Source organism: Vitis vinifera, chromosome 5, assembly GCF_030704535.1.
Source record: "Vitis vinifera cultivar Pinot Noir 40024 chromosome 5, ASM3070453v1".
Classification (NCBI taxonomy): domain Eukaryota; kingdom Viridiplantae; phylum Streptophyta; class Magnoliopsida; order Vitales; family Vitaceae; genus Vitis; species Vitis vinifera.
In genome coordinates, this window is record NC_081809.1 from 18,775,780 (window position 1) to 18,798,807 (window position 23,028).

At 40.1% G+C, this 23,028-nt stretch overlaps 1 protein-coding gene across 1 annotated transcript in view; it reads left to right on the forward strand.

Moving 5' to 3' along the window:
* Positions 1–549: 549 nt before the first annotated feature.
* The window catches only part of LOC100257273 (probable methionine--tRNA ligase), a 28,106-nt gene continuing 5,627 nt past the window's right edge, over positions 550–23,028 (forward strand). Inside the window, exons 1-9 of the mRNA XM_002269636.4 lie at positions 550–930; positions 2,502–2,646; positions 10,437–10,590; positions 10,768–10,923; positions 11,226–11,456; positions 11,607–11,750; positions 13,842–13,932; positions 14,169–14,275; positions 14,376–14,490. Of these exons, the coding sequence (XP_002269672.1) occupies positions 795–930; positions 2,502–2,646; positions 10,437–10,590; positions 10,768–10,923; positions 11,226–11,456; positions 11,607–11,750; positions 13,842–13,932; positions 14,169–14,275; positions 14,376–14,490 (1,279 nt within the window). The 5' untranslated portion in view covers positions 550–794. The remainder of the gene's footprint in view (positions 931–2,501; positions 2,647–10,436; positions 10,591–10,767; positions 10,924–11,225; positions 11,457–11,606; positions 11,751–13,841; positions 13,933–14,168; positions 14,276–14,375; positions 14,491–23,028) is intronic.

The following is a 23,028-nucleotide window of genomic DNA, read 5'->3' on the forward strand; positions in this document are numbered from 1 at the left end:
AAAAATTAAGTGAAAATACTTGTGATTTAGGATTTAAAATTATGATATTTTGTTAATAAGTCTCCTAAATATTGTTTTTTTTTAAAAAATTATCCCATATATTTTTGAAGTTGGGAAAATTGAGCCATGTTTGATGGCTTTTTTCAAAAATAGTTTTTCACTCCATAAAAAAAATAAAATTAAGAGGACATGTTTGAAAAAAAAAAAAATTTTTATATTCTTAAAAACGTAAAATATGATGTTTTTAGAAAATATATTTTAATTAATTTTAGTTATTTTTATTTATTTTAGGAGAATTATTTAAAAAATGATTATACTAATATGAAGAATAATTAAAACATTGATTACATATAAAAGTTATTTTTAAAATATATTTAAAAATATAAAAAAATAGATTAGAACTATTTTAGATTCATAAACAAATTTTTATTCCACAAAACATTTTAGAATAATTTTAAAAAATTATGCTAAAATGCCTTTTTTTTTAGGAGAAACACTTCCCAAACAAAGCCTTAAAACCCTATTCCTAGAAAATTTCATTTTTGCTTCGAAGTGTTTTCCAGGCAAACAGAACCTATGAAAGGGTAGTATATGTGATTAACAGAATGTGCAAGGGCAATTACAATTGCCACCTCTTTGCCCTAATAGGCTGGAAAAATCAAAGAGTATAGTGTGGCATGACTCTTCGTTCCCGAGTCCTCTGCGACTCTCTCTAAACTGAAGAAAACCATACCAATCAGGGAAAAAAGCCAAAGCCGCCGTTTTCACGGTATCACAAACCCTAATACCTAACAATGACGGATCCCTCAAACGACGCCGCACATGGTCGGACGGCGCCAAAACTTCCGATCCAAGGGAAGCGCAACATCCTCATTACCAGCGCGTTGCCTTACGTCAACAACGTCCCTCATCTCGGGAACATCATCGGCTGTACTTTCCCTCTCCCTCCCCCTTTCTCTTTCCTTTTTCTCTTCGTATGTGCGACGTCTGTTTGTTTGCTCAGAGAGGCTGGAAATTGAATTATAGCGATATTTTCAGTCTTTTGATTTTTGTCGTTCTTGGTCTCCCAAAATGGAAAACTGTTCCAAGTGAAACAACCGATCGTGTTTCTTACCTTCTAACCGGTTTATTTTCCTGTATTTTCTTGGCCATTAAAGGGAGAAGAAAATGTTTTTCTTTTTTAGTTTAAATTTTAATTATTTTATTTTTATTTTTATTATCTTTGAGCAATTTAATGAAAAGGTCAGAACTGAATTATTTGGTTGAGGCTAAAAGGATTGATATCTTATGAAAATTTGGATTCGTTTGGCTTTTGTTTTCTATTTGCAAAAATATTGCATTTGTTAGTTTGTAATGTGTTTGAAATAGTGAGTATAAGGTTTAGGACTTTGGTTTGTTTATTTTCCTACATTTTCTTAGCGTCCAAATGAAAAAAAGGAAAGTGGGGAGTTATTTTTAAAGATATTTAATGAAGTGTTCAGTACTGAATTATTTGGTTGAAGCTAGTAATGATTGATATTTTCTAAAATTTGAAGTTTGATATTGAAGTTAAAGATGCTTTGAAGGGATGATAATGGGAAGAGTGTAAACCTTATCCAATATCTTTGAGATATGGTAGAATGCGGATAATGAGGTAGTATGGTTGAACAGAAAAATGACAAACAATGGAGGAAGCACATTGTGGTATCAATATAAAAGAAAAATAGGAGGTAGTGAAAGATGTGGAAACTGCCTTGAAATCAAACTTATGAGCTGTACTATGAAACTATGGGAGATGGTAATTGAATTGAACTAGGAATGAATGTATGAGAAAAGAAAGGCCACTAAACAAATGTACTAATGCGACCAAGGTTACGTATGATGGAATGATAACTAGTATGAAAACCATTGATGGCTGCTGAGACCAGGCTTAGATGGCAAGTTTTGGGGTTGGGATGGGGACATTATAGGGGTTGATGGCTGCTTGTTTATTGTGGCAGTTGATTTTTGTGCTTTTTGGTATCCAATAGTTGATGCATTCTTTAGTTAGAGAGGTCCTTCTGAGGAAACCAAGATAGGTGAGTGGAAATACAAGAAAAGATAATGCAAATGAATGTATCTATAGGAGGCTAGAGGTAGCACGATGAAGTAAAAAATGAAGGACGAGTTTTTTTCCTTTGGTGTTTGGGTCTGAAGATGGATGGCAACTGTTTGAGATGGGTCAAATATGTGCACTGGAGACCAGTGAATATACCACTGAGGACTGATTTGATTAAAGATGAAGGTGCTCAAAGGAGAAGGAAGACCAAAAAGAACTTGCTCAAGGTAGTGACTAGCGAGAGGAGATTTGACAATCTTTAACGCTAGAGTAAGCTATGATTCATCTGAAATAATGGGTAGTTTGGTCTTATTATGGTTGTTGTTGTTGTTGTGGGATTGTTAACTTTTTCTGAAATTATACAAAATTTTGGATTTTTAGTGTTGAATTTGGTTATATTTGCCTTTTGGTTTCTGTGTTATAGGTGTATTGAGTGCAGATGTCTTTGCTCGATATTGTCGTCTTCGTGGTTATAATGCAATATACATATGTGGAACTGATGAGTATGGGACAGCAACAGAAACCAAAGCCATGGAGGAGAAATGCACCCCTCAGCAGATCTGTGACAAGTAATGTTTCAATCGAAGTTTCATATTTTAATGAATATATGCATTGACTTATGCTCTTAAAGCCATCAAGAGCAATGCTTTAAAAAGCCAAAGGCTCTTGAGGCATTTTGACCAAATGAGGCAAAGGTAGGCCTCGAGGTGAGGCAAAGAAAAGAATAAATGAATAAATACTAAAAAATAAATAATGAGAAAACCATACAATCATGTAATCAAATTAGTTGTATGTCTTTGTCAATAGTTTTTTATTTAGTTTCTCTTTCTCTCTTCTAAAATTCAACTCTATGAATAATCTTCAACATTACCATTACTATTACTTGTAGGTTCCTCCAATAAGACATAATTATATTCAATTGGTCTATTATCCTGTCCATTAATTTTAATGTCCATTCATTCTTCTTCTTCATCTAATTATAGTTATCTTTTTGCTCTTATCTATCTTTTTTTTATAGCCATTTCCTTTTTTCTTTATCAATAGTAAGATAATGATTCTTTTTTGGTCAGATAATAAAATAATGATTGTATATAAGCTTAGTCACAATAGTGGCAAATAATTCCTTTATTTCTTCTTCTCAATCTCTTTTTTTGCTTTCCATTTAAAGGGTTAATTGGTAGCTAACTAAACCCCTTTTTTAAAATGGTTTAAATCTAGTATTGGATGCAAGACAAAACTTACAAATCTACACTAAAGCCTCGCAAGAGCACAGCTCATTAAAACTACTGAATATTATTGGCTTAAACCTCTTATAAAATATATACAAAAGCCCATAAAGGCTTACACTTATACAAAAAAGGTTACTCATGAAATTTCAATAATTGTGGATTTTATTAGGACCCACCAGGGTAGTAGCCCAATTAGTTAGGGCAAACACTGAGAAGTGTAGTCCCAGTAAGTGGTATATGGTCCTGAGTTTGAATCTTACTATTGATGATACCTTGAATTTACTTGGTGTTGGTTGTTGTGGGGCGGTCAACACCCTGAAGTTTGGATCCCCATGAAGAGTTCTAAGGGCTAGGCCATAGAAGGTTCCTGTTCCTTTGTTATTAAAAATAAAATAAAATTGTGGATTGTATCAGGGAAGGCATAAGAGCCTTGGGAAGACAAAAGTTTCACAAGGATGCACATGAAATCCATGGAAATTTGAAATATGAACCATTTTTAATTCAATATGAACCACTCTAATGTTGTGTGTTAGAAAAAGGATGAGGGAAGTAGGAAAACGGTGGTTTGCAGTGGAGTCCAAGTCCTTTGAGATCTCTATTGAGGGGCTTGGAGGGAATCTGAGAGGGGTCATAGTGGAGCGTGGAAGAGGTTATTCCAGGTGGGTCAGATTCGGGGAGTGCAGTCTAAGATGCCTTCTGGCAGGAGTGGAAGCTTGTTGCAGAGATGTTGAGATGCCGAGGTGGAGCAAAGGATGGAAGGAGAATGGAAGGTTTCTTAGGCTGGAATGCCGGGAGAATGGGGCTGGAAGGTTCATCTTCTGCAAAGTGGTCACGGCAGAAAAGAAGAGTTTCTCCCTGGTGTTCCCAGAAGGAGAAGGAATCCATGGGGGATGGCTAATATTGGCTGAGAATTTAAGGGCGCTCGGGGTGGTCCCTTTTTCTGAGGAAAAGGTGGAGCCAAAGGCTGTGTTCGGGAACAGCCGGAAGGCTGAAAGTGGGATGAATGGTGGTGAGAGGATGTCATATGCAAGTGTAGTAAAAAAGAATGAATGTTTGGAGGAGGAGGCTATTTGGTTGCAGATTGGAGAAGGAGCTGTGCAGGGCAGAGAAGAGAAGCTTAGGAGGTGCTTGGTTGGGAAGTTTGAGGAGGGACCTTTGTTAGGTTCAGAGGTTCAGGTGTTGAAGGTGTGGGCTAAGAGCACTTGGCAGCTGAGAGGTGGCTTGCAGGTGCATATTTTTGGGGGGTCTTTAATCCTCTTTGAGTTTGAGGATGTCTTGGAGGCAGAAGAGGTGTTGACGAGAGGATCTAGAAGATTCAGGGAGAGACTCATCGGTTTGGAAAGATGGTATCATGAGACGGGGTGCTTGGTACAGGAGGAGGCTTACAAGGAGGCGTGGGTGAGAGTATTGGGTCTCCCTTTACATTTGTGGAGCCGTGAAGTGCTCATTAAAATCGGGGACTGCTGTGGGGGATTCTTAGAAGTGGATGAAGGTGCGGAGAATGCGGTCCAAATGCAGTGGGCTAGGATCCTAGTGAGATCGAGCGGGAGAAGACTTCCCGGTTCCTTGCAGCTAGTGATCGGGTCTATATGCTACTCAATCCAGTTGTGGTGGGAAATACTCCCGAAATTTTCAGTGGTTGTTCCGAGAAGCTACAGTGAAGGGTCGCCTGAGTCGAAGGTTAGAGGTGACATCGGTGGTGATCCACGCGCGAGCAAGGGGGTGGAGAAAGACCTTGGTCAGGAGCAGACTGGCAAAGAAGACGTGTCAAGCTCTGGAGGGAAGAGTGGCTGTTTAGGGGAAGGAGTGGACAGCCATCTCCAAAAGGTAGTTGCAGGCGGGGACGTTTTTGGAGGCGGTGGCAGGAGGGCCTGTTTGGAGATGACAAGGGACTTTAAGGGAGCAAGCGGGCCGGTGGGGGAAGGTCCAATTGGGAGTCAACAGGGTAAGAGGGGAGTTGGGCCTGTGTTTAAGTTGAGGGAAGGATTGGGCTGGGCCCATTTCGGAGGCCCTCCTATTTTAAGTGAGGGGGACAGCTTGGGGGAGGAGAACCCGTTAGGGCTCATCGCGGGGGATGATCGCGCAGTAGCGACTGTCCCGATGGAGTGGATCGATCCGCCGGAAGCTTGGAACTCAGGCGCCGATGAAGCTCTCCAGGCTGAAGCGGCAAGGTATTCCTCTTTTCCCTGTCCGTTGATGTCTCGGGGGGCTCGGGTTTTCTCTTCTTCTTCTATTTCTTGTCGGAAAAGAGCGGCGAAAGGGTATCGGGGGGTGCGGGCCTCCTATTCTTCTCCTCCTTCATGCCGGAAAAGAACGGCGAGTGGGTCTCGAAGACGCGGCTGTGGATCGGCGACGGCAATGGAGGGAGTGGATGGGGACATTAGCCCCTTGAATATGGTATTGGCTGACGGAAGGGGTGAGGAGGGCTGTTCCGGGGAGGAAATGGCCATGGTTTTGGTCGGAGAGACAAGTACTGATGCAAAACACTCCTTGAGGCAGACTGTGGGTGGTACGGAGTCAGAGGAAGACTGGAAATCCTCTTGTCTTGCTCAGTTTAGTGATTTTCTGGGCATGCCAACCACGGGATGTGAAGAGGAAATTTTAAATATGCTCAAGAGATGGATCATGAGGAAAGATCAGAAGAATCAGAGGATTGGGGCTAAAAGGGCCAAGGTAGAAACCTCAAAGTCTGTAAGGGAACTTAAAAGGTAGGAGTGCTCCATTAATTTTAAAAGCTCAGGGCATGGAAGAGCTCTATTTAGAGAGAGTGGGGGGTCAGTCACTGAGGGCAAATGAAGTTAAGAATAATATCCTGGAATGTGAGAGGGGCAAATGATAGAGATAAAAGAAGGCTCATCAAATCTCTAATCAAGACTCAGAAAGCGGATTTGGTTTGTCTACAAGAGACCAAAGTCCAAAGAATGACGTCTAGTATAGTTCGGTCCTTGGGGGTGGGAAGATCATTGGAGTGGGGTGCTCTTGATTCTCAGGGCATGGCAGGGGGGGTGTTAGTTTATTGGGATATTAGAGTTCTAGAGCTATTGGAAATGGAAATTGGGAATTTTTCAGTCTCTTGTCGATTTAAAAACGTGGAGGATGATTTCTGTTGGGTTTTTACAGGGGTATATGGCCCTGCTGTTGGGAGGTTGAGGGAGGATTTCTGGGAGGAAATGGGGACAATCAGGGGATTGTGGCAGGACCCGTGGTGTGTAGGGGGAGATTTTAATGTTATTAGATTGTTGGGAGAAAGGAACAGGATCTCAAGACTGTCGGCAGCAATGAGAAGATTTTCGGAGGTCATTGATGATTTGGAATTAAGGGATTTCCCTTTGCAAGGGGGGTCTTTCACGTGGAGGGGTGGGTTGAACAATCAGACTCAGTCAAGGCTGGACAGATTCTTAGTTTCAGAGGATTGGGAAGGTTATTTCAGTGGGGCAATTCAAAGTCTTTTACCGAGAATTGTTTCTGACCACTGCCCAATTCTGTTGGACTGTGGGGGAACGAGGAAGGGGCCTTCCCCTTTTAGGTTTGAGAATATGTGGCTGAAGGAAGAAGGTTTTAGGGATTTAATTAGGAATTGGTGGGTGGGATTCAATTTCAGAGGTTCCTATAGTTTCATGCTGTCTGAAAAGTTGAAAGCGCTTAAGGCCTGCTTGAAGGTGTGGAATAGAGAAGTATTTGGGAATGTGAATGCTAGAAAAGAATCAGCTTTGAAGCAGATGATGTTGTGGGATGCAATAGAAGGGGACAGGGTGCTGAATACTGAAGAGCAAAATTCCAGAAAGAAGGCTTTGGAGGACTATGAGAAGTGGGTGATAATGGAAGAGACAGCTTGGAGGCAAAAGTCGAGAGAGTTATGGCTGAGGGAGGGAGACAGAAACACTGGATACTTTCATAAAATGGCCAATGCTCATAGGAGGGTTAATTCCATGGTGAAGATCAAGATAAATGGGACGTGGGTTTCTGAAGAAAGTGACATCAAGGAGGGTGTGGTTCAGGCTTTCCACTCTCTGTTGTCAGAAACAGCTGAGTGGAGGCCTAGATGCAATGGGCTGCAGGTTGGGGTCTTGGAAGGGGAAAATGCGACTATGCTAGAAGCTCCTTTCTCTGAGGAAGAGGTTTTTGGAGCTCTTTCGGATCTCAATGGGGATAAAGCTCCTGGTCCTGATGGTTTCACAATGGCATTTTGGCAATTTAGTTGGAGTTTTTTGAAGGAGGAAGTGATGGGGTTCTTCAAGGAATTTCATGATCAGGGCAAGTTCGTCAAGAGCATAAATGCATCATTTCTAGTGTTAATTCCTAAGAAAGGAGGAGCCGAAGACCTCAAGGATTTTAGACCTATAAGCTTGGTGGGAAGTCTTTATAAGCTGTTAGCAAAGGTGTTAGCTAATAGGCTTAAAAAGGTGATGGGTAAGTTAGTGTCCAAGTCCCAAAATGCTTTTGTGGAGGGAAGGCAAATATTGGATGCCTCGTTGATTGCGAATGAGGCGATTCATTCAATGCAGAATAGTGGGGGAGGGGGCATCCTTTGCAAGCTAGATATTGAAAAAGCATACGACCATGTGAATTGGAGTTTTCTCTTTTGGTTGATGGAAATGATGGGCTTTGGAGCTAAGTGGATCAGCTGGATTCAGTGGTGTATTGGGACTGTCAGCTTCTCTGTTCTGATTAATGGTACTTCCTCAGGTTTTTTCAAAAGTTCTAGGGGTTTGAGACAGGGGGATCCCCTTTCCCCCTACTTGTTCGTGATTGTTATGGAGGCTCTTAGTTGCTTGCTGAAGAGAGCAAAGGAGGGGGGGTTTTTGTCGGGGTGGCATCTCAGTGGTAGAGGAGGGGGGGGGAGTGGAGATCACTCATTTGCTGTTTGCGGATGACACCTTAGTTTTTTGTGAGCCTTCCACTGATCAGGTGTCCTATTTGAGTTGGCTCCTTATGTGGTTTGAAGCAATGTCAGGGTTGAAGGTGAATTTAGACAAAAGTGAAATCATTGCGGTGGGAAGAGTGGAGAACGTAGAGGAGGTGGCGCTTGAGTTTGGATGCAAGGTTAGCAGGCTTCCTTCTACTTATTTGGGTCTTCCCTTGGGGGCTCGTTTCAAGGAGGTGGCTACTTGGGACGGAGTTGAGGAAAGGTTGAGGAAGAGGCTTTCTATTTGGAAAAGGCAGTATATCTCCAAGGGGGGCAGAATGACCTTGATCAGGAGCACTCTGTCCAGCATGCCTATCTATTGTATGTCCCTGTTTCAGATGCCAAGAAGCGTGAGTTTGAGATTGGAGCGTATCCAAAGGGATTTTCTGTGGGGTGGTGGGGCATTGGAAAGGAAGCCTCATTTAGTGGAATGGTCTATTATATGTTCAGATAAACGAAAGGGCGGTTTGGGTGTGAGGAGCTTGGCGTTGCTAAATAAGGCTCTCCTTTGTAAGTGGAGTTGGCGTTTTGCGGTGGAAAGGGAAGCTTTATGGAGGCAAGTCATAAGTGCAAAGTATGGGGAAGAAGAGGGCGGTTGGAGGTCTTGTGTTGTGAGAGGAAGTTTTGGGGTTGGGTTATGGAAAGCGATTAGGAGAGGGTGGGAAGCGGTAGGCAACAATTTGGCTTATGCTGTGGGAAATGGTAGGAGGATTAGATTCTGGGAGGATAAGTGGTGTGGTGATGATAAGTTGTATTCCCTTTTTCCTTCTCTATATGCTATATCCTTGGATAAGGAGGCTTGGGTAGCGGATGTATGGAGTCATTCTGGAGGGGGAGTGTGGGCTCCTAGGTTCTCTAGGAGTATTAATGATTGGGAGGTAATTGAGGTGGAGCGCCTTCTTTTGAGGTTGCAAGGGAGGAGAGTTTACAGTGATGTGGAAGATGAAGTAATTTGGACTAAGGCAAAGGACAAAAGATTCTCAGTTAAGTCTCTTTACAAGGACTTGGACCCGGAAAGACGTGAAGAATTTCCTGCAAATATCATTTGGAATTCTTTGGTGCCGCCGAGGGTAAGTTTTTTTGTTTGGGAGGCCACATGGAAAAAGTCCATAACATTGGATCGTCTTCAAAGAAGAGGGTTCTCCTTGGCTAATAGATGCTATTTGTGTTTGGTAGAGGAAGAATCCATTGATCACATACTCTTGCATTGTGGGCTGGCCAGATGTTTATGGAGCTTTCTTTTCTCTCTATTTGGAGTTTCATGGGTGCTCCCCTATTCAATAAGAGAAGCGTTATTGGGGTGGCTAGGGCCTTGTGTGGGAAAGGAAAGGAGGAAAGTGTGGCGTGCAGCACCCTTGTGCCTCTTTTGGATTGTTTGGAAGGAAAGAAACAGTAGGGCTTTTGAGAATGTAGAGCATACGTTTCAGGGGTGTAAATCGGTTTTACTTTGTAATCTGTGGGCGTGGTCCAGGGGTCTTTTTGTTTCTGGTCCCACTTCAGTTGTAGATTTTGTTGATTGGATAGGCCATGGGTAAAGGTTTTTTTGTATACCTCCTGTATACTTAGGGGTGCTTCCTTGAAGTGCCTCTTTTCATTAATATATTGTCTCTTTATTCATCAAAAAAAAGGCATAAGAGCCTTCCCCACTGCATGTTGGTTGCCTTCTTTCCAAAGTAGGTTAGAGCGTGCACAGGAGTTTCCTCCTTGTCTATGGTTAACTTTATTGATTGGATGAACTCTGTGGGAGTTCTTTTTGTTGTTTCCCTCCACTTTATAAGGCCTTTTTGTGTCTTTGTATGCAATATGTATACTTTGGTGCTCCCTTTGTAAGGCACTGTTAATATAATAAATATTTGCCTATAAAAATAAAAAATTTAGGTATTCCACATGGATAGTATAGCAATTTTCTTTTTCTTTTGCTTTTTAGATCAATTTTAACCATATAAATTCTTGCAAAGGAACAACCTAATTTAATGAGTCTTTTGACATATTGGTCTGCACCAACTATAATTGTTAATTTTAACTGATTATTTGGTTTATCATATGCAGAAGAATGGAATATAATCTTGATGAGGTGGGTATAATGTTGTAGAATATTCTCTCTGCTGTAGTGCTTCTCTGGAAGCTAATATATTTGTTAAGCAAATCTATGCTGTTTTCCAATTCCATGTCAACTCCATGGTCAGAGATCAATGATATGTTTTCATTTGTCTTGAGTTTGTAGATATCATGCAATTCATAAGGAAGTTTATAAATGGTTCAATATAAGTTTTGATGAATTTGGGCGTACATCAAGCCCACAGCAGACCGAAGTTTGCCAAGCAATTTTCAAGAAATTGATGGAGAACAATTGGCTTTCTGAAAACGTTATGCAGCAGGTGCAGGGTTAACTCTTTCTGTGAAATTAATTTGTACTTAATTAATATATACTTATTTCTGTGCGAGATTTTAAATGGTGGAAATTTAGTTAAGCTTGTGCTATGAGTTATATTTCATCATATATATATATATATATATTGATATTTTGTTGAACTTGGATTCCAACTATTATACAGCTTTATTGTGATAAATGCCAAAAGTTCTTAGCTGACCGGCTTGTGGAAGGCATTTGCCCTACTCAAGATTGTAATTATGATTCTGCACGAGGAGATCAGTGTGAAAAGTGTGGAAAGCTTTTGAATCCAATTGAACTAAAAGATCCTAGATGCAAGGTATACCATGTTTTCTTAATGGTTTATGTCTCATTTTATTTCTCGGTTGAATAAGGCAATATAGACAGTCTACTTTTTGGATGAAAATGGTTCCTTGTTAGGACCTTTTGTCGACTGGAAACTTGTTTCATGGTTCTCAACATCATTTCCATCCTCAATTAAATTTTATATAAACCAAAGTGAAAAAGTGAATGCCAGAGCTTTCTTGCTCACATAAGTGAATGGGGTAATAGAGAATGTGGTGGAAATATGCTTCTGTTTCTAACTTCTTGTATTTAATTCCTGGCCGGTCTGGTGTTCAGTTCTGTCATTCAACTCCACACATCCGTGATACAAACCACTTGTTTCTTGAGCTCCCTTTGCTGAAGGACAAACTGGAAGAATATATAAATTTAATGTCTGTGGCTGGATCTTGGAGCCAGAATGCTATTCAAGCTACACATGCTTGGCTTAAAGAAGGACTGAAACCACGATGTATTACAAGAGATCTAAAATGGGGGGTTCCTGTTCCACATGAGAAATTCAAGGATAAGGTTGGATGGTGTTGATTGGATTTACTATGTCTTATAGATTTTCTTTGGATTGTTTTTGCTCATTGGTTTTGATAAAGTGCATGCTGGATCCATCCTGTGGTTTTTTATATTAAAAATTTGATTATTTTTGTTCAATCATGTGATTGGTAGGTTTTCTATGTCTGGTTTGATGCGCCGATTGGATATGTCTCAATTACTTCATGCTATACACCCGATTGGGAGAAGTGGTGGAAGAATCCTGAAAATGTTGAGCTGTATCAGTTTATGGGCAAGGATAATGTGCCATTCCATACTGTGAGTTTCCTACATGTGTTTTTGCCTGTTAAAACTTATTATTATTTATTCAATTTATATAGGATCTTGTTGTATGTGCATGTGAGATTCTCATGGAATGATGGAATGATTAATCAAATATCATATGGTTGTTGGGCATATTATTTTTAGGAGCTGAACCCAGTCCCTACTAAGATCAGTGCCAGAGAAATTCCTAGCTCATGGCTTTTTTAAACCTTGAAATTAAACCCATCTCAGAAATCAAACCTAAACTACACCATTCAAAATACCTAAAAGTTGTGCAGTGGAGAAATCCAATGTCAAACAACTCCTCAATTCCAAACATTAATCCAGGTCTAGCACCAACAATCTAGAGTTCCCAAATTTCAAGCAAAACCCCTCAAACCCTCAAAATTTAAATCCTCAATAATTTTTTTTAATCAGAAACAAGCATATTTGTTCATTGAATGGTAAATGCAAAGGATGGACAATCCTTCCAAGATTAAATCCTCAATCATTACAAAGCTTCTAACTCAATTTCTACAAGATTGTGGGACCCAAATGGGTAAATCAATATACACTTCCAAGATTATAGTCCCACGTAAGAATTCCCCAGATCAGAGGCATCAACAAATCCACACCCATAAGCATCCATACTCACAAGACGAAAAGATGAAGACTGATGGATGGTGAAATATGTCGCTTCTCTGCAGAGGTGCTATTGGTCACTGGCGAGGTTTGTGGGTGATTGTGATGGTAAAGCATACAGGTGCTTCAGTGGTGGAAAGCTGGGCCATGGCAGAGGTGGCTGACATGTGTGGCGACCTACCTTTTCGCTTCTGCTCTATGCCACATCTCTCTCTCTCTCTCTCTTTATTATCTACCTATACATCTATAACTTCTGGTTTTTATGTCAATATTAATCATTCATAACTCATTCTGGAGTTTCAAGATTTATAGGTTTGCTCCAAAATATAAACTACCCCAAATTCCAAGATAATTACCAAAAAAATAAATTGTAAAGGTAATTAATTCCCAAATTCCTTGAGGCTTGGCTTAAGTGCTAAAGGGTTGGAAGGGTTTGTGGGTTAGACTGTATAGTGGGGCTGGATCCGTGGTGTTGATAGACTTCGTAGATTGGTTAGGCTTTATGTAAAGTGCGGTTGCAGTTTTTTGGGCCTTTCTGCTTTTTTTATTTTTGGGTCTCTTTGTATACACTGGGCATACTTTTCTCTTTTTAATACACTCTATTTTACCTATCGAAAAAAAGAAAAAAAAAAAAAGAAGTTTAAGACCCAATGGGGAAAAAAATTTAGCTATAAAAAGAGGAAAAAAATGCCAAATTAACTTGCAATATCTGTGTGTATGTGTGTTTCTTTTGGTGGGTATGGGGTATTACAGAGTGCTTTAGAGGCAAGGTTCAAGTTGGATCCGTCTTGCCCCTTTGATTGAGTTTCAATATTTTTAGGTTTGCTCCAAAATGTAAATTATCCCAAACTCCAAGATAATTCCTCATAAATAAACAATTTCCTTTTTTTTGGTGGTGGTGGGTTCAGGGAGGGGTTGTCTATGGGTTATTTCAGGATGACTTCTTGTCATTCTTATTAAAGATTGCCATGTCTAGAACTGGAAGTCAATTATTCCTTGTGGCATGTGTGCCACCCTGGCAGAAGGGTTATTTAGTCTTTTCATTTACTAGGAACTACTTGGTCCTTCTTACTATCTGGTCCTATAATTTGTGTGGTAGTTTGCTAATCTGTTAGGTTGTATTGAAGCTTTGGAAGGATAGAATTGACATCCTTTTGAAAATTCTTCCATTGGGAGTTATCCTTGTTCACCTAGATGGAAAGGGACCATGTACTGGTCATACCCTCAGATGTTGTAGAAAGCATATTTCTTAGATTGCTATTTTCTCTTTTCATGTGTATGGCCATGCATGTGACTGTTTTGTTTCCTATATCTGATTAGACATATTTTTGTTGTCTCTGAACTTCCCAAAACCTATGGGTACTAGTACTTTGTGGTTTTTGACGGTTGCTTTATCATTCTGGGTTTTGATATTTAATTTTATGCAGCTTGAGTTGATTGAATGTAAATGTATTATAATATTAGGTGATGTTTCCGTCCACACTACTTGGAACTAGTGAAAACTGGACTTTGATGAAGACTATCAGTGTCACTGAATACTTGAACTATGAAGCAGGTTAGTTAAACTCTTTATACATGGTTTATCTAATAGGTAAAGTGGGGCTACGGTGCGGGTTAGTTAACAATCTGTTCCTGGTTTACCCAATGTTTAATGGTTGGGAAAGTGTTTTCCTAACATTTCCATCTCATGTTTTTTCTTCTTCTGCTTTCTTTCTTTCTTCTTCCTTTTTTTTTTTTTTGGTTTTGAAATTTTGTTCTGGAGCTATTGACCTTTATATTGGATTTTTGCAGGGAAATTCTCAAAGAGTAAGGGAGTGGGTGTTTTTGGAAATGATGCAAAAGATACAAATATTCCAGTAGAAGTGTGGAGATATTACTTGCTAACTAATAGGCCAGAGGTAATTATGTTACTGAATCTATTCTTTTTTGATACCTAGTAAGGACACATGGTGGTTGCTGTTAGTTGTGTTCAGTTTCTAATTTTAATGGATTAATTAGGTATCTGACACGCTATTTACATGGGTGGACTTGCAAGCAAAACTCAACAGTGAATTGCTGAATAATTTAGGCAATTTTATAAACCGAGTCTTGAGCTTCATTGCTAAACCTGCAGGTCAGTCAGCTACTTTTGGGAATGGAGCTTTCACTCTGAATTTAGAGGCTGTTCAGCAAATTTTAAGTCTTATAATATAGCATGCATATCTGACTATTATCTTGTAAATTAGTGTTCAAATGATTTTTTTCATGTGTATCTTAGTTATTAAAGGCTAAAAGCACCCTTACAAGTGTGCCTCTTGGAACCTAGGAAATCATCCTTGCCTACGAAAGTAAACTGCCACACAGATAAAAGAACCCTTACATAATTAAATGAGTAACAGGATAAATTATCTCCAAGCAATCAACTCCATAATATGCATATATGCTTTTGCCACTAAAATATGCCTCAAGATGTTCCATAGAACCATCATGAAAGTACTTTATAATTTGTAGCTAAAGATAATCGACTACATTCTTTTCAAAGACAATGAAGTAAGCTCCCTAGTTTGATTCTTGTGAATAGCACTCACTTCCTCATTTATGTAACTAAAGATAATCGACTACATTCTTTTCAAAGACAATGAAGACGTTCCAAGTTTGTTTACCTCGATTTAGTTCAATTGGTAAATCATTAGGAACAAAAAAGGGATGATAAAGGGAAAGTAGCTTTTGGGTAACTTGTGGATTTCTTGATCACTGCTAGACCTATAATGCAGACTTGGGAGGTGGGGCTGGTGGAATGTGAAGAATTAGACGATGAGTGCTTCCCCTCGTGAGTAGACGTGAGATCTATGACTTATTTTTAGCAAATGATGAAAACAATGGAGTAATTGTTGAAAAATTCAACATCTGCACTTGTAAAGTGTCTTGAAGGCTCATGAAAATACCTAAAGAAAAACAATTATGAGGAAAAAGTTTGTTATGGCTGGGATCCTCATTATGAACAACAGCAACACAATCAAATATGTGCAAAGTGAGTTGAAAAGGTGAGAAACTTGAAAATAAAAGGGAAAACAGAGTCTAATTATTCATGACAATGGAGGGCAAACGTTTAATGTGGTGGCATGTTATAAGAACAACATTATCCCAAAAATGATAGCGTATGATCAATATTTAGTAAATGATTATGCTTTCACTTAGAAATGCCATTTTATTGAGAGGTGTGGGCACAACTAGTTTGGTGAACAGTGCCAAGATTAACCCAGTGCACACCAAAAAGGGAATAGATCAAGTTCCACAACATTTTAGCCTTGCCACAAAACAGAAGAAGGTGATTAGTAGATTCCTCCTCTTCTTTGCACAAGTAACACCTATTCAGGATATTCCATCTCGTCCTTTTCTGCTGGTCAAGAGTCAAAATTTTGCTGCATGATGCTTCCTAGGCAAAAAAACTCACCCTCACTGGAGCCCATGACCTCCAAATAATACTACACGGAAAAAGATCACTAGAAGCCCTTGTGTAGGAGCAATAAAGGGATGCAACTGAAAATTTGCCATTCTTGCTTTCTCTTTGACTCAAAATGTCCTCCATTTCTCTTCTCATAGCCAAGGGTTATAGTTTTCGAAACAAAGTCTCCACTTCTCCCAACTCCCATCTCTCAATCATTAAGATGTCTTGAAAAGTGAGGGCTCCAACTACCAATCGCCACCCTCCCATGCTTCTAACACCCAATCTTCTTTATTTACTGCCAATAGACGTAAGTTAGGGAAAACTTTTTTCAAAGTTTGGTTCTCGCACCACAAGTCTTTCCAAAACTTAACTCTTCTCACATTCCCAACTATAAAGAATAAAGAGGAATCTACTTCTTATACCCTCCCATTCATTTCTAATTGCTTTTCACACACCCCAACACCATAACCTCCTTTCACTTCTCTTGAACACCACCCCCCTTCCTTTACTCCAAACTTCCCAATGATGATTTGTTTCCAAAGGGGCTCCCTCTCTTTTGCAAATCTCCAACTCCACTTTCCAAGCAAAGCTTTGTTTAGGGCCACAAGACTACAAATTCTAAGGCCTCCCTCCTTATCTTCACGAACTAAATTCCAATTCACTAAATGAGGCTTTTTCTCTAGGGCATCGTCACCTCATAAAAAATTCCTTTGGATTTTTTCGAGTCTTGAACTCACCTTTCTAAGAATAACAAAAAGAGACATGAAATAAATCGGGGGACTTGATAAGGTGCTTTTGATCAAGGTAAGCCTCCCACCCATAGAGAGGTATTGCCTTTTCCACATTGTTAAATCTTTTTCGGAATCTCTCTTCGATCGCATCCCACATCCTGGAAGATTTAAAAGAGGCACCCGAAGGAAGACCCAAGTAGGAAGTGGGTAGCTTATCTACTCTACACCCTAACATTGAAGCAACATCCTCCAGTGTCTCTACCGCCCATCCTGCAAGAATAACCTTACTTTCTCTATATTCACTTTTAACCTAGAGAATGCCTCAAACCACATAAACACCCAACTCAGATATCTCAATTGATCACTGTTGGCCTTGCAAAAGATTTGTGTGTTGTCAGTAAACAAAAGATGGGACACATCCACCCCTCTTCATTGCTTTTTCCCACCTTAAATCTAGAGATGAAGCTGCCACATCTGGCTTTGAATAACGACTAAGAGCCTCCATGGCCAAAATGAATAGATAGGAGGATAATGGCTCACCTTGCCTCAAGCCCCTAGAGTTGCGGAAAAAGCTTGAAGGAGTTTTGTTGATGAGAATAGAAAAGCTTGTTATGGAAATACACCATTTTATCCAACTTATCCACGTGTGCCCAAACCCCATTTTAGTCATGACTGACAGAAGGAAATCCCAGTTGACATGATCTTAAGCTTTTTCAATGTCCATTTTTAAAAGAAGGTCGGGTCTATTGCTCTTTAACCTAGAATTAACTGCCTCACTAGCAATGAGCATTGCGTTCAAATATGTTTGCCTTGAGAAAAGGCATGCTGAGTATCTGAAACCACCTTCCCCACTACTGTTTTAAGCCTGTTTGCCAATACTTTGGCAAGCAACTTGTATAAACCGCCTACCAAATTGATTGGTTTAAAGTCTTTCAAATCTTTAGCTCCCCCTTTCTTTGGAATCAAAATAAGAAAAGTGGAATTTAAGCTTCTTTGAAAAGTGTCATGAAGGAAGAACTCTCCAAAGAAAGCCATAATCTCTGATTTGGTAAAATCCCAACAAAAATGCTAAAAAGCCATGGTAAAATTGTATGGACCTAGAGCTTTATCATCAGAAAGACTACTTAGGGCTTCAAAAACTTCCTCTGAAACCAACACCACTAGACTTTTGGACCTATCTTCCCCCAATGCTTTGAAGTGTAAACCCCTTATGCTCAGTCTCCAGTCCCCTGTTTCCGAGAGAAGAGTATGATAAGTCCTACACACCCCAACCTTAATCTCTTCATCAACAATCAAAGTAACCTCATCGACTCTCACTTTAGTTAACAAGTTCCTTCTTGCACAAGCATCGGCCAATCGCTTGAATCTCGAGACGTTCTTTGAACCAATCATAGGCCAACTACTGGATTTTCGACAGGCGAGGTCATATCTTGTGAAAAAACTTGGTGTTCTTGTCTCCTTCCCTTAACCAGATTTCCCTAGATTTTTGTCTCCATGAATTTTCTTCTAATAAAGCCCACTTCTTATAATCCTCTAAGGCCCCCCTCTAGCCTTTGTCTCTTCAAGAGAAAGAGGGTGTTCTCTCTCCTTAAATTCCCAAAAGTGAATGCGAGAAAAGGCTTTTGGTTTGTTAGAGGAGACATTGCCAAAAACTTCTTTGTTCCACATTCCAAGATCCTTCTTAAGAGCCTTTAATTTCTCAGCAAGGCAATGACGGCTAGTACTAGTAATAATATACCCAGTCCACTAGTTTCTCATGAGCTCTTAGAATCCATCAGTTATAAGCCACATATTCTCAAATCTAAAAAGGATCTCATCTTTTTGACCCCTTCACCCTCGAGAATAATGAGACAATGGTCAAAAGAGAGCCTAGGAAGGACAAAATGAGAAATACCTGAAAAATGGTCCTCCCACTCATCAAAGACTAAGAAGCAGTCCAACCTTGAAGCTGCCTGAGAATTTAAACCTCCACACCACGAAAACAGATCTCCAGAAAGCGGAAGGTTCTTCAACCTCAACTCCTCTATAACATTTGAGAACCTCTTCATATATGCCATGAATTTGAATTATTCCTTCTTTCCCTTGGAAATCTAATAGAGTTGAAATCCCCTCCTATGCATCAGGGATCATCCCACAAACCTCTAATAGCTCCCAGTTCATGACAAAAATCCTCTTTCTCCCTCCTTAACATTGGTCCATACACTTCTATGAACAGCTAAACAAAACCATCTTCAACATTTCTAAAGCAACTTGAAATGGAGAACCCTCCACACTCCAACTCCATCAGGTCCAAAACTCTATTGTCCCAAAAAATCAAAATGTCTCTTGGCTCTCCTCTGGCATCGATTGCACCCCAATTCAAAAACCTTCCAACACCCAAGCTTCTTACCATTTGTAAAGACATCTCTTGCACCTTAGTCTTAAGAAGGCAAACCAGGTCTGCCTTTTGGGGCCTAACCACTAACTTAATCAACTTCCTTTTCTCGCCATCATTGAGCCCACTTACATTCCCGAAAAGGATCTTAATCTTCATCAATTGACTAGAACCAACTCCCAATTGTTCTTGTCGCTCCTTCTAAACAAAAGAGAAGAACCTCCACAACTGACTGAATAACTCAATCTCCTTAGCTCCCTTTCAAAAAGAGAGGAGGACAAAGGTATCTTCTTCTGCCCTTTACTTGGGGTCCCATGTCTAAGTTTCTTCCTTAATTTCCTCAACAAAGCCCAAATTTCCTCTTCAAACCCCTCGATTGGCATTCCCAAAAATTTGCTAAATTCTGCTTGCTTGGTAAAGTCATTGTCTAAAAGTGAATCCTCACAATCCAGACCATTGAAACCCCCCTCTTGATTTGAGGCTGAAGCACCGTTATCCTCCAACACAACCCCACTCTCTTGAATGAGAGAAATTTTATGGGAAGATAGCTGCTGAACTGTCATGAAAAACCATTGGTAGAGGCCCTTTCACAGCGTGAGACACATTTTCCGACACTTTCCCTCCCAACTTAGAAAAACCTTTCCCTCCCAGCTCATTACCCATAGTCTCTCTATGGTTTCCTCCCTGATCAGAGTTTTTCACAACCCAGAAAGGAGTAGAAGAGGAAGGCCTTTCCCCCCAAGAGAATTGAGTCCAAGAAAGCATTCCTTGGAACCTGAGAGCTTTGTCTAAAATAGCTTTGTCGGCTACAGGCTTTGTCATCGCCTCCGAGAAGGACGACTTTAATGCACAAGGATATGAAGCTTCTACGTTCTCTAACGCGATCAACAAGTTGCTAAGGCTCCAACAACTTTTATCTTTTCTGGAAAGAATGAAAGGAGTAGACCCAAAGGCAAAAGCCTTAAGACCCTTCTCCACTCCCTTTTTAAAGTGCACTTGACTCACTTCCAAAGGAACTTGGGCCTTATTTAACATAGGCCTTATGAACCTCCAACCTCTAGGAAGCCCAAATTGACCCATGACCCATTAGATAGGCCAAAGTCCTCATCAACCGCCCCACTAGGCTCACACCCAATGATGTAAGGGGAGGGATGGGTTTCTGCAAACCCATTAGTCCCCATCGTTTCATGGACAATACCTCCTCTTCCTTTTGCAAAGCACGAGTCTAACAAGGATTCTTGGGCTTCCACCTATTTAGAAAGTCTACCTTCCCCTCTCAATTTGGCACGTGACTTAACCTCACCCTCTTTTCCTTCCAACCTTTCTCTGCAACACCGAGAAGGCTACACCTCACTCTTCCATGCAAAAATCTCCCACCACAATTGAATTGCAAAGCAAGAGGATCCCATCACCACTTGCAAAGAACTAGGAAACTTCCACTCTCTAATCCCAACGAGAATTTTGGCCCATTTCAAATTCCGACGCTTTGCCATGTCCTCCTTGACCACCACAAACCTCCCACAAGCCAAGTAAAGTTTCCTTTCAACTTCCAATTGACTTGAGCCTAGTTCCTTAGAGAGATGAAGTCTAGGAGCTAGTCAGAAAGTCCCTCCCCCCCCCCTCCCCCCTCTCGTCTTCCCACAAGACTTTTGTTCAAGACTTACTCATTTTTTTGATCACCTCATTTTCAATTTCAATCCACACAACATTATAATGTTCAGAAGAGCCAAAGGTCACATTGCCTTTGCTATCGAGCCCTTATTCCAATCGTCACTCCCACTAGGAACCAACACCTTCCTAGAGGTAGCTTTGGGCTCCTCCGCTCTTCTTTTTCGGGAAACACCAAGGCTTCTTAACTTGCTGGATAGGATTTTCCACCCTGCTACGAATCCTCTTTCTTCAGGAAACACCAAGGAGAACCTCTTTCCTTCCACATCCCAGACAGTACAAAACAAATACTGCTTTACTTTGTTAGTAAGTGACTCCAACAAGTATCGTCTCCCCATCTTTAAGAACATTGCAGGTCTCAACCCCTTCCACTAGCAAATCCAAGCCCTTACCACTGAATCTAATTTGTGATGAGAAGTTTGGACCCTTTTCGTAAATCTTGCTAATCACCTTCCCTTTGGTTTCCTCGATTGAAAGCTCAAAGGCCTTTGATTCAACATTGAACCAACACTTACCTCCAAGAGAAACCACCAACATTGTCTCACTTTTCCTATTGATTAACCTAATTATAACTATGAAATATTTAATTCATATTTGACTCATTTAAATTTGTTTTCAAATAAATAGGTCAATTGAGTCATAAATATGTTTGGTTGAGGCATTAATCATATAAACTTATGCAAGATCTAACTTAAGTTGATTATTAAATGGGTTACACGATCTGTTATCTGTTTAATAATTATGTAGTATTTAAGTTTATGTTTTTGATATGATTATTATTTGTATCGGGTTTGGGTTGGCCTATGTAATAGAATACCTAGGCTTTGACACGACACGAATACAACCCACCAACATGAATACGACCCACCAACACGAATTGCCACCCCTACTTGTGATTGATTGTGTACACTCTAGTGCATTATCCGCTCAAATACCTTTGATGTCATTTACCAAATTGAGCAAGAATTCATTGTAGAATATAGAGAAAACATGAGTTAATAATATAGGTCACTTTTTCATTAAGAATAATCTTGTCATTCAAGGGAAATCATCAACAAATATAATATGACAAAGTAAAGAAATTCATTCAAATTGGAGTTTGAGGTTAACCCCAAATATATGTGTTGACCACATTAAAAGATTCAGATCTATGACTATGACTACTTTTTATGAAGGAACAAGGATGATGCTTCACAAGCTTTACGTTCTAAACAAGACACATGACTCAACATGAGCACAACTCAAGACAACTTTGTTAAAGGTGGATGGCTCAAATGAAAATGACATTAAAGAGTAGGGATAGTAACACTCGATATGGATGAAAGAGGTTTATCAAGATCTGGATAATATAATCCGTCTTCCTCATGCCATGAACCAATCATCCTCTTTGTCCTGAGGTCCTGAAAAACACATGAATGGAGAGAAAAAGTTAAGAGAAAAAGTTATATGAGACAATTTAAGGCTTTTGAGTATCAAATGTAAACAAGAGAAGGATTTCATCTTGCAGAATAGAGTGGCCAAAGAATCTTGTGTTAAAAGTTTTGTCACAGTGAAGCTTCATGGTAGAGGAGAGAACTTGGAATCTGGGAAGTGGTTTGCCTTAAATGGAGAGATGAATCGAAAATATACATATAGGGTTTTGGTAAGCCTTAGTTGGGCAAAGACAGAGAAAAAGACCTAGAGTTTTCAAAGTCAGGGAGAGGCTCAAAGGAGATTGTGCAATACATAGAGACCGAGCAGAGATTGCATGATGAGGAAAAGTAATCACATGAAAGAAAACGGAATTGCTAGAGGCTGAAAGGGATATGTCTTTTTTTGATGTTAAAAATGTTCTGATGTTTTGCTGAAAAACATGACCACTGTAATGGTCCATCCAATGGTAAAAAGTGCCCCATCTCTTGGTAAGACTTGAAAGAAAAAACAATATAACTGAAAGATGAGTCTTTGGTACATGTTGAACCAGGTCCAATGCGTGCGCCTTGAGCTGAAAAAAAGGCTCCTTTCACCTGAACCAAAGTTAAGTGCCGCTTGTGTACCTCTCTGCATCTTGCCCGTGACATGTGCCTCATTGTGTCTTGCCCATGACATGTGCCTCATTGCGTCTTGCCCATGACATGTGCCTTGTGTCTTGCCCTGACATGTGCCCTGACATGTGCCTTGTTGTGTCTTGCCCTGACATGCGCCTTGCTGGGTCTTGCCCTAAAAACAATATAACTGAAAGATGAGTCTTTGGTACATGTTGAACCAGGTCCAATGCGTGCGCCTTGAGCTGAAAAAAGGCTCCTTTCACCTGAACCAAAGTTAAGTGCCGCTCGTGTCTCTCTGCACTTTGCCTGTGACATGTGCCTCATTGCGTCTTGCCCATGACATGTGCCTCATTGCTTCTTGCCCATGACATGTGCCTCATTGCGTCTTGCCCATGACATGTGCCTTGTGTCTTGCCCTGACATG